The sequence below is a fragment of the Diceros bicornis genome, chromosome X (assembly GCF_020826845.1).
Source record: "Diceros bicornis minor isolate mBicDic1 chromosome X, mDicBic1.mat.cur, whole genome shotgun sequence".
In the NCBI taxonomy this organism is placed as follows: Eukaryota; Metazoa; Chordata; class Mammalia; order Perissodactyla; family Rhinocerotidae; genus Diceros; species Diceros bicornis.
Genome location: NC_080781.1, coordinates 138,202,078 through 138,213,931, shown reverse-complemented (window position 1 = coordinate 138,213,931; position 11,854 = coordinate 138,202,078). Strand labels below are relative to the sequence as shown.

At 52.6% G+C, this 11,854-nt stretch overlaps 1 protein-coding gene across 1 annotated transcript; it reads right to left on the bottom strand.

The window, feature by feature from the left end:
* Positions 1-327: 327 nt before the first annotated feature.
* LOC131400219 (long-wave-sensitive opsin 1) lies at positions 328-11,104 on the bottom strand. The gene is made up of 6 exons (XM_058535005.1): positions 10,993-11,104; positions 6,727-7,023; positions 5,914-6,082; positions 4,597-4,762; positions 2,827-3,066; positions 328-438 (listed from the first exon to the last, which is right to left on the bottom strand). The coding sequence occupies exons 1-6, from the start codon at positions 11,102-11,104 to the stop codon at positions 328-330; spliced, it is 1,095 nt and encodes a 364-aa protein (XP_058390988.1).
* Positions 11,105-11,854: the final 750 nt, after the last annotated feature.

Below are 11,854 nucleotides of genomic sequence, written 5' to 3'. Positions count from 1 at the left end.
CCCTTCCTCACGACCCTTCCACACCACCTTCCAGACACAAGGCTTGGAAGAGATGAAAGCCTCAGGCACGCAGGGGTGCTCTTCTCTCTGTGCCCCTCACCTTCTTGCGACCCAGTGACCGAACACTTGGAGGCGCAGGTGCCCCCAAACTGCAGTGGCAGCCTCTGTGACTTTGTTGTTTTTGGCAAAGAGAAACTATGTTTATTTCACAGGGATGAAGAGGCAGGGGCAGGAGGTGGGGGTGGTAGCCAAAGCCCTGGTGAGTGGGGCAGGGGTTACATTTTCTGGTGGGAGGCAGACCTTTTTGTTGTCGGGGCTGGGAGAGAATCATGCAGGTGACACAGACGAGACAGATGAGGCCTCCGTTTTGGAGACGCTGGAGAGTTCAGAGCTATCATCCACCTTCTTCCCAAAAAGCTGCAAAATGCAGTTTCGAAACTGGCAGGAGAGAAAGTGTTATTCAGCAGAGCAGGAAGGGCCAATGTGCTATGCTAAAAGTGACGTTGGGGCATTCTGAGGAAGGTGTTCATTAAGTGATGACTTAACACCTTCTCTTCTACTATTCAGAATCCTACAAGGAGAATGGAGAAACGCTCCGGTTATTCCTTGCTTAAGGGGATGCTCTATTCCTGACTAGTTGGTCATATAAGTCATCTAATTTAGCAGCTGATGGTGATTATTGTGGGTCAAGTTGTGTCCCCCAAACAGATATGTTCAAGTCCTAACCACTGGAGCCTGTGAATGTGACCTTACTTGGAAATAGAGTCTTGGTAGATGTGATTAATATGTACATTACCATGACGTCATGTTGCAGTAGGCTGGGCCCTAATCCAATGACTAGTGTCCCTATAAGAAGGGAATTTGGACACAGACACACAGACACAGAGGGAAGAATTCCACGTGAAGGTGAAGGCAGAGATCAGGGTGATGCATCTACAAGCCAAGGAACACCAAGGATTGCTGGCATCCACCGGAAGCTGGGAGAGAGGCCTGGAACAGATTCTTTCTCAGAGCCCTCAGAGGGAACTAACCCTGCCCACACCTTGATCTCAGACTTCTGGCCTCCAGAACTGGGAGCGAATAGATTTCTGTTGTGTTAAGCTGCCCAGGATGTGGTAGTTTGTTACGGCAGCCCCAGGAAACTCATACAGTGACCAAAGATGATGCCAGCTAAGGGGCCCATGCATAGAATGACCTGTATCCAGCATGTCTGGGAAGAGACTCAGAAGCATTTTAGTAAAAAGGAACATGATTTTCATCTTGTTTCTATTCCATCAGTTTGGGGGCCAGATGAGGACTAGGTAGACACCAGTCTAGCCACCACCTTATCTCTTCAGCCAAGAGAGTCTTCTGGCATCAGGAAGACCCTGCTCTTTGCTGCTTGGCCGCTAAAGAGATCTGGGCCGTGTTCATTTCTCAAATTATACCTCATATCATCAGTGAGCTAACGACAATGCTTTGAGAATACAGACCAGAAGTGTTTCCTATATATTCCAGGCCTATTCTTGACTTCCTCCAGCTCCCTCCAGCATCAAAAATCTCAAAAATAAAAAATGTAATTGCTGAAATCAATAACAGAAGAAATGGGCTGAATGGCCATTGGAACGGAACTGACACAGTCTTAGGGGGATCAGGAGTGAACAAAAGGAGCAAAATTCCCTGTCCTTATGGAGCTCCATTCCAGAAAATTCTCAGAATGCAACAGGAAAGGATAACAATGTAGAAAGGGTGAAAGCACAGTTTGAACACCTGGAGAGGTCCAGAAGTGCAGACATCTGTCTAGGAGGGGGAGTTCCAGAAAGGGAGAATGGAAAGACTCAAGTAAAGACAGTACTTGGCAAGGTAGCCTAGGATTCCACAAACAAAAGCCAGGCCTAAAAAGAGACAGGAAACAGAGGTCAGGGATAAAACTACACTCTGAATATTGAGGTGCCAACAGTGGAGTCCTGGGGAATCGATTGTGGTACTAGTCCTACTTAATGCTTAAACATCACCCAAAAAATGCGCACTTAATGAACGCGGCAGAGAGTCAGGGCCAGGTGGGGGGGGAGCGTTGGGGCGACTGTAAATGGGGGAGCAGAGAAGGGCTGGTTGGAAGGAGTGCACTGGGTCTGGTGAAATGTGAGGCCCCTGCAGAGGCAATGTTTCTGACTCATGGACCTTTCTGGTCACCATCAAGTCACATCACAGCTGCCTCTTAATGAAGTGGATGTGATGGGGTCCAGGAAGAATAGGGCACATTGCACTTGGAAGGTGATGGGCCTCAATGGTCACGTGTAACCAACCAAGAGGCCTGGGAGTTGTGGGCAGTTTGCTGCTGAGGCCCAATATTCCAGCCCATGATGGCTGCCACCTGGCCAGACCTTGGGCAGGACCACAGTCTGTACCTCCTGAACTCACTCATAAAGTCATGAAAGCCTCAGGTCAGTGTGTCCCTGTCGGAGTTAGGGTTGGAAGATGGAAAGATCAAGGTTGAGAGAAGAGTTGTGCCTATAAAAGCAAGAAGGGCACCCCTAGGGTCACTGTGCAAGTATTCAGGCAGTCTTCGGGTTTGAGCTCCAGGCCAGCCATGAGGCCAACAGAAGGGAAGAGCCCATAGCACACAGCACACTGCAGGAAACGCCCATGCCCAGGCCAAGACCATAACAGACTCTAGAGGGAGGGCTGGCTGGGGCTGGGTCATGTGCTGATCCTTCTCTGGTCATTGTCTAGGAGGTCATTATGAGGCTCCCCTCAAACACGATTCCAGGTGGGAGCCATCACTGGGCTCTTCCGTGGGTGGGGGGCGGTCTATTGCTAGTTTGCTCTGCCAAGGGAGTGACTTACCTGCCGGTTCATAAAGACATAAATAATGGGGTTGTAGATAGTGGCACTTTTGGCGAAGTAGGCTGGTAGGGCGGCCACCAGAGGGTGGAAGGCGTAGCCAGGGTGGGCAGCAGCGAAGCATGCGAAGAAGGTGTAGGGCCCCCAGCAGAGGCAGTACGCAAAGACCATCACCACCACCATGCGTGTCACCTCCTTCTCCGCCTTCTGGGTGGACTCGGATTCTTTCTGCTGCTTTGCCACCTGGGGGAGACAGAGAGTTGTGCCCAAGGACAGTGAGTGGGAGAGTCTCTTAGGGCTCTGTATCCAAGGGGACTCTGTGTTGCTATTGCTTGGGCAGTGAGTTGGGGAGGCAGCGAGATGCGGTTTGCCCAGGGATGAGGAATTGTGGGGAGAAGGACATGGGCCCACCCACTGCAGCACTCCAGCCAGCCAGCAGCCAGCTCCCACTTGAGTGAGTGCACGGCCTGGCCTGGCCTTGCAGGAGGAGCTCGTGCAGGCTTCAAGGTATCACGCAGCTGGGCCTGGCTAAGATGGCCCTGAGCCAGGGCCTTCCAAGCTCTCAGCTTAGCTTGGCTCCCATGTGGAGTTTGGGAAGGAGCTAAGGAGGTTGTTCTTAGGTTGACTTGGTCCTTTATCAGAGTGTCCCCTCCCATGCTCAGGTCTGAGGGGCTGGGTAGGAGAAGACACAGAGGCTGGCCACCACCTGTTGTGGGCAGGGACTGACAGCAGGCAACTGAGTGGGGATGAGGAGTAACTGTGAGGGCTGGCAGCACTTTTTGGAGCCTGGGCTCCACAGCCCAGAGCTCCCACAGCCAAAGCTGTGGTTGGATACCTGCGGGAGTCAGCTAAGTTGCTTCTGATCCCCGACCACCAATGAGTTGGGGGGAGGAAGAAGGGTGGCAAATCACAGGCTGAAGGCAGTGAGGTGAGGGGAGATTATCTCAAGCCCCATGGCCTCCACTCTAGAAAGAGCTTACAAACACATGCTGATCCGATTGTGGGCACAAGCAGCTTCATATAGGGAAGGTGCCATCCCGAAGGGCCTTCTACTGCCTATGCCAAACGGGATCCCAACAGAAACAGATGGTACAGCCAGATCAAATTGATTGTAGGTGAGTTGATTGACAAAGGGACAACTTACATATGATGTTTGGGGGACCACAAGAGGAGCACAGAGCTCTCAGCACCTCAGGACCCAATCTCGTTCTCCTGCCTTGCTCTGATTTCCTGCGGGGGCTCCCCAGTGGTAGCCCAGCCTGCATGGGTTTCGGGGCTGGAGGTTGCCCATGGGGGGATGGGGCGTGGCTGTGGACCAGATCAGCTGTCCAGGGAGGAGAGTGGAGAGTGGGTCTGGGAGCAGATGGCACATGTGAATCCACTCCTTGGCCCACCCCAACAGCCCCATGAAGGGAACAAAGGCACTCCAGTGGCTGCCTTTTCAAAACATCCCTTCCTTTGCAGGTTTCACTTGCAGATCTGGCTAGCTGCACTCCATTGGTGGGAGAGGCAGGCTTTCCACCCTGGGGACACCTGTCCAGGCTCAGGAGGAAATGCAGCTCTGCTGCCTTATTGAGCCCCTCCACGAAGCGGGGGGCAGTCCCTTCCCATCTGGCAGGGGTGAGGACAAGGGAGCCAGGGCTGCAACTGCAGCCCCAAAGGAATTGCCAGATTCACATCTGGTTTGGGGGCAGGAGAGTGGACTGGGTGATCCTCTGTCCCAGCCTAGACATCCTACCAGCTGGGGTGAAGCCAGGAGGGTGCGGGGCTTACCGCTCGGATGGCCAGCCACACTTGGAGGTAGCAGAGCACAATGACGCTGAGGGGGATGATGCAGCACGTGATCATGAGGACAATCATGTAAGACTGCACTCCGGGGTATGAGCTGCCACTGAACACATCCGGGCCACATGAAGTCTTCAGGCCATGGGGCCAATACCTGGAGAGAAGGGCAGGCAGCCCATCCTGATGTGGATGAGGCAACCTGCCCCCAGCCCCAGCCCAGGCACCCCACTGACTTGGGTAGGGTTGTTGGTTTTTTTTATTGAGGTGAAATTCACATTCCATGAATTAACCGTTTTTGAAGTGAACAATTCAGGGGTATTTAGTACATTCACAATGTTATGCATCCACCGCCTCTATCTAGTTCCAAAATATTTTCATCACCCCAAGAGGAAACACTTGGTTAAGATTTTGGTAAATCCTTGTCCGTTTTTAGGTCTCATGTCCCCCTCTTGTTTTTTTTTTTTACTGTGGTAAAATACAGATAACATAATTATGTGGTTTGGTGCACTCACAGTGTTGTGCAACCATCACCACTATCTGGTTCCAGAACATTTTCATCACCCCATTCACATCCCCTTTTTACAAAGGGAGGGTGAGGTGCCCTCTTGCCTTCTAAGAACACCTGTGAATACCTGAATCATCTTGCTGGGATCTACTAGGCAGCCACTGTAATAAAGGGATTTGCTCCCAGGATAGCTGTGAGAAGGAAAGAGCATTCCCTCTCCAAACACCACGAGGACTTATTCCCGAGCTTGCAGCAGAAGACAGGGAACTGCAGCGTCCTTGTCCCATCCCTCCCGCTCAAACGGCTGAGCTACTTATGCGGAAATGTGGGTCTTCCTCCAAAGAAGCAGCCTGGCTAGGACACAGATGACCTATAGGCCTAGATGTACCTACAACCCAAGTAGCCTCTGAAAGGGGGGCCCCTCAGAATGTGCAAGAAAGTGGCCTGGGGCAGAGTGGGCAAGAGAGGCCTGGAATCCAAATGTGCCCTGCTTTTGCTTATAGCCATGCCCATGGCCTGAGCTCATCGGCGTTTCTCCGTGTGCTCCCGTGAACTGCTCATGCTTGGGAGAAACAGACCCTTCTAGAGGCTAAGAGACCATGGGGCCCATTTCCATGTTGCAGCCAGGCAGATTCATACACACCGCACGCTCAAACAGGTCCATCATCGCTTTACTCATGGGGCCACAGAGGTCCAGACACAGGAAGCAATTTGCCCTGAGGTCATAGAGGGAATCAAGAGTCTGACCCTCCCCACTCTGGCCTAAAGGAGCCACCTTTCTGGCACCCTGGCCTCCTTACCTGCTCCAACCAAAGATGGGCGGGGCTGTCCACACAGCAGCCCAGACCCAGGAGAAGGTGATGCCCGTGATGGCCAGCTTGGCATCAAATCTCACATTGCCAAAGGGCTTGCAGACCACCAGCCACCTCTCCCAGGAAATGATGGCTAGGGACCAGAGCCCCGTGATCCCTGCAGGGGAGATCAGACAGACGAGGGCTTTGAGCCTCAAATGTCACTTCCATCCAGAGCAGCCAACAGTTTTCAGGATGGAGAGGCATCCCCCCGCCTACCTGCAAAACCTCATGCTCCAAAAAGTGTTTTCAGGTCCACAGGATGGTGGGTCTCTTGGTCAATTTCTTTCTCTAACACCTGCTTTCCCCATTCCTTCCCCATTGGATCCATACCCCGTTTCTCCTTGCCCTCTCTAATTCGGCCTTTTCGCCTGATTTGGGTGGGAGTTCTGTCTGGGGCATGCAGAGTCCTCTCCTCCCACATTGTTCTGGGATTATCTGGCTCTACATCTGTCTCCTCCCATGCCAGCTGCATGGCCCCAGACTGGCTGTCCTCAGGCAGAGCCTAACTCAGAGTAGGCACTCAGGGTGTGTTGGACTTAAGCAAGCCAAATTTAAGTGGGTGCTCAGATAGAAGCCTCCAGAACCCTGCAAGCCCTCCCACCTCCATGATGACCCCAGCCCAGCTTCCCGTGCAGGTCTGTCTCTCTTCAAACATGTACCTTGCACATGCACCAGGGGCACATCTGGAGGTTTTCCGTGTGTTTCCTTTACTCACAGCAGGCTGGGTCACCCTCGAGCCTGGGCCCCCAGCTGACTTACCACACAGGGAGACGGTGTAGCCCTCCACGACACACATAGGGTGGCCCAGCACAAAATAGCCATAGATCTGGTTCACAACGCTGATGGTGCTGGCGATGATGGTCTCTGCCAGGTCGGCAACTGCCAAGTTCACCAAGATCCAGTTCAGAGGGTGGCGCAGCTTCTTGAACTTCATGGTGGCTGCCAGCACAAGCCCATTGGTGAAGACCGACGCAATGACCACAAAGACCATCCAGGTGCTGGTGACGTGGTACACCCATCTGGGAGCGATGTGGTAATTGGGGCCTTCAAAGGGGTCTGGAGGCAGGAGGTACAGAGTGGGGAGAGGAGCTGGGCAGCAGCGTCACCCACCCATACTGCTACTCCATCCCACTCCTCCCTGCCCCGTCAGAACCTCCCCCTCAACCTTCCTGCCCTCTTGTCCACTGCCCTCGCCTGCAATGGGCTCTTTCCCTCTAGCTTTGCCCATCTGCAAACAACCTTCCCTCCATCCTGTCTCAGGTCAGAGGCTATGGCCTGCTGGACACCCTCACGGGCATCCTTGAACTTAACAGGGCAGAACTCCTCATCATCTCTGTTGGGTATCGCTCCCTGGGCTGACTCACCAGGCCAGTCCTCTGGAGTGCCTAACCCCCAGTGCCTCAGAATGTGACCTTATTTGGAGACAGGGTCTGTACAGAGGTGATCAAGTTATAATGAGGTCATTAGGGTGAGCTCTAATCCAATATGACTGGAGTCCTTATAAAAAGGAGAATTGTGGACACAGACACAAACACATATAGGGAGAAGTCCACGTGAAGATGAAAAGCAGAGATCAGGGTGATGCTTCCACAAGCCAAGGAACACCAAAGATTGCCAGCAACCACCAGAAACTGGGGGAGAGGCCCGGAATGGAGTCTCCCTCAGAGCCACCAGGAGCCAACCCTGCGGATTCCTTGATCTCGGACTGCTGGCTTCCAAAACTGGGAGAGGATACCTTTCTGTTGTTTAAGCTACCAAATTTGTGGTGAATGTCATGGAAGTCCTAGGAAACGCACACAGGATGAAAAGGGGGGGATGACTCCCCTTTACTGTCACACAGTGGCCCTCCACCTCTCTGCGTTGAAAGAACCTTTTTCGTCACCATTACTTTTCGCAGAATACCTGTAGGGGATATGAGTCACAGTGCCTGCTGCCGTATCACAGCAAAGAGTCCCTGGATTCACCAGGACCTTTTAGTTGTGTGTTACAAAAACTCAACTCAAACCAGCTTAGGAAAAATGGAGATTTCTTGGGTCCCATGGCTAGGAGGGGCGGGGTAAATCTCACCCTCAGCACAATTGGACCCTACAGCAGCCATGACACCCCAGCACTCTGTCTCCCTCGCTCAGCTCTGCTCCCCTCTGTGCACGGGCCTCATTTGCCCTTACCACAGGGAGCTCCTGGAAACCCATCAACATCTGCGACCATGCCAGATGGCACAGGATCCCCAGGGACAGACCTCTGACTACTCTGCTTAGAAGGGAGCAGAGCGAAGCAAAGGGGCTGCCAATAGACCCAAGATCAGAGAACCCCAAAGTGCCAACAGATCTTCTCCAGAAAGTACAGTGGGTTAGTTTGAGAACAGTAGCTGGAACCGGGAGGTCTTTGGAACACTCCAGCTTGCAGGCAAGTGCAAGGAGCTGGAACAGTTTCAAAATGAGTCAGCTGGAGCATCTTTCCCAGACAACCCATGGAGTCCCAATTGGGCAGGGCAGGGACAATAGGGACGGGGCAGGGACAAGGGCTGTGCATGGTAGAGGAGGGGACAGGAGTGCTCTGAATGTGGGAGGCCACAGCGGAGGGGCCTCTGGCAGTGCAACCAGAGCAGGTGTCCCAGCTTGCCCCTCGCTCCTGAAAGTTCCAGGGCTCATTTCAGGAAGAAATGAGCACAAGAAGGGTATCACAGTCAACACCCAGGCAAAGGAACTCTAAGGAATACAGGGACGGGGGAGATTAGGGGTGGGTGCAGGCAGGGAAGCAGGATTTCTTTGAATATACCATGTTTTCTAGATTTGAATTTGCAATCTTATAAATATTTTATTACATAAGTGTAAAACAAGATTAAAATTTAAAAAGCAATTCCTGAAAATCAAAAATAAAACAAATGGACTTAAATGCATATCCATTGGGTGGCATAATCACAAAGTCAGGGACTATTCTAGGGGGCTTGACTCCTTGAGCTTAGTGGCGTATACCCGATGGATAAAAAGACCTGTCCAGTGTTACGTTTTTGGTAATCATGTTGTTGGTGGCAGTGTTGGTGTCATTATTCTGAGACTATCGTGAATGTGTGTGAGATAAAGGAAATGCGTAATTAAATGAGATTCTAATTCTATCCAAAGCCCTTGAGAACAGGATTCTTAGTGGGAGAGAAAGGGGACACAGAGGTCAAACCCAACTGGCTCCACTGGGGAACCAAGTCATTCTTTTGAAATGGGAGAAATAAAAGGAAAGAATCAAGCATTCTCCTGCCTTTCCCATACACACTGTACCCCTGGGGAACCTAAAAGTAGTTGAGGGCGTGTTTTTCTTTATCGAAGTAGTCTAGCTAATAGATGAAGGCAGGGTAAGAGAGTCAGAATGTCACCATTTTGCAATCCCCAGTGGTTTAATGGGTCCAGGCATCGAGCTTCAGCAGCTGCCAACACCCTGGAAAAAGGGATGCCTTCCTAATGGAGCAGTCTTGCCAAAACACCCCACAAATCCAACCAGCCTCCCAGCAGATCTGCAGATCAGCTGCCAGGCTACAGAAACGGAATGATGAACAAACACGGTGAGAGCAGCATGGGAAGCCGCACGTGGGAAGCTATCAGCAAAGTCTCAAGTGGATGAGTTCAGGGACAAACAACTCATTTTCCTCAACAAATAAATTGCAAGGAGGTCGAGGGGGAAACCTCTAAATTCAAAGAGGACGAAGAGATGTACCAATCAATCCGAACTTGCGGTCCTTACATGAGCCCTGATTCAGGCAAAGTGAAAACATGTGTGACCTGTTTGTAAACACTGACTAGGAGATGCGATGACATCTAGGCGATGTCACCTTTTAGGTGTGATGGCATTGTTGTTATGGTTTTTAAAGAGTCGTTTCCTCTTAGAGGTACAACTGAGGATTTACAGAGGAAATGTGATGTCTTGGATCTGCTTCCAGAAATCAGATGAGTGAGGGATCCCCAGGAGTTCATTATACTCTCCCCTCTACCTTGGTAGATATTGAATTTTTGGAAAAAAAAAACCTTACAAAAAGGAATCTCGGGCATCGACGAAGCCCCGGGGCCTCCAGGGAGAGCGTTGTTGCGTCCCTGTCAAGGACATTCTGGGGAGCCAACAATCAGGCCGAGGCCAACTTCAGGGTTCTCAACCAGTTTGGCCCGGGAATCCTGTTGCTGATCACTGCCCTGGCCGTCAAGGACCTGTTGTAGCTTCTGGAAACCATGGTGCATGAGACCTTCTTGAAGGAACCAATGGTCTTTGGTTTGGAGGAGGGCCCCGGGTAAGGGAGCCGGGGGCTGGGGGTCACTAGGGTCCTCAGCTGTTTGTAGGGCTCACATGCAAAGCATTTTGACTGGGCCACTCCCAGGGCAGAGCTCAGGCTGCCTCGACAGAGTTTTCAGCTTTCTATTGGGCCTAACCTCTCTCTCCCAGGACAGCTCGCAGCGGAAAGGCTGCCCCGGGAGTCAAGCGAGCCTCTTCTGCCGGAGCGTGCAGCCAAAGGCTACGGGCCAGACTGGAGGAGAACAAGATGACTGCTACAGTCTCTTCCTACCCTAAGGTTCTAAAAGCCACTCACCCTCCTCCAGGCCAGCCTCCTCCAGCCTCCTGCCTCCTTTTGGCTTCGGGAGAAGCAAAGGTGAGTCAGACCTGGCTCCTGCCCCAGGAAGCTCAGGGCAGTGCAGCAGACAGACACCTCAGAATTGAAAGTAATGAGTGCTCGCCAGCAGTATGGGGGCACAAGGAGAGAGTCAATGAACTTTCCTGGGACAGGGATTCTCAAGGCATCTGGGAAACCTTTGTGGTTTGAAAATATACATCAATATTATGGTGTCTTTTTATATTCAGAAAGGACCCCCCCCCCATTCACATCATCATAAGAGCTAAGGGAGAAGACCATCTCATAATGTGCAGAAGAGAGACTCTCTTGGGTGGGGTGGGTGGCCGATGGCCCCCCGTGTGGCCACTTGGGCCTAGTGTCCCAGGAGGGCCACTCCAGCCAGTGTGATCCAGCCTCCACGGCACCTGCTAGCTCACCTCTGGTGGCGTTGCTGTTGGTGTAGGTGAAGACGCTCGCCTGAGTGCTGTCCTCAAAGCTGGCCTGCGGCTGCCCACCTGCAAGCCTTTGGGGGCCCCACTGCTGGGCCATGGCTCTGGAAAGCCCTGTCCCCGATACCTGCCAGCCCTGGCGCTGCCCAGGGGTCACGGCGCTTTATACCAGCCTGCGGGATCAGCCCAGGCCTTCTCACCTTAAAAGCCCCCAAACCCTTCCCCATCTGTTCTCTTAATTGGGCCCGAGACTTAGACCTCCTCCTCCCTCACCACTCGCCTCTTGGCTCCTAAGGCGAGCCCACGAGGGCGGCTCAGAGGGATTTGCTGGGAACCGAACTTGGAGCCCTGGCTTTTGGAGGTGGCTGTGGGAGCTGCCGTGGGTCCTCGCTCCCGTTTACATGTCCCCTGTTCCCTTCTACCGCGTGGCACCGGCTCTTAGGTCAGGCGGGTGCAAGGGCCAGAATTTTCAGGTTGAAGTGTGGGTAGGGAAGCAGCCCAAAGTCCAAATCCGCCTTTCCCATCTGGTTCTGCCCAGAGCCCTGGGAAGTAGGGGGCCAAGAGAGTTCCCAGAGCTGACGCTTAGAACCTCAGATCGGGCCGTCTCGGTGGGCCCAAATGGATGCACGGTGTGCTGGGGCGGGAGCCTCCAGCATGCATTTTGCTTTCCACTCCTTTGGTTACCAGCTTGCTCATCCAGGCCCTCCCAGCAGCCCTCCCATGGGCACTCAGATCCCATCTGCTCAAGTCTTCCTCCCCTGAGTTCACGACCTTTCCTTGGACTGCCCTTGACTACAGCCTCCCTCTCGACTTGCCTTCAAAAGCAAACCTCTCAACAGAGTGTTGCAGG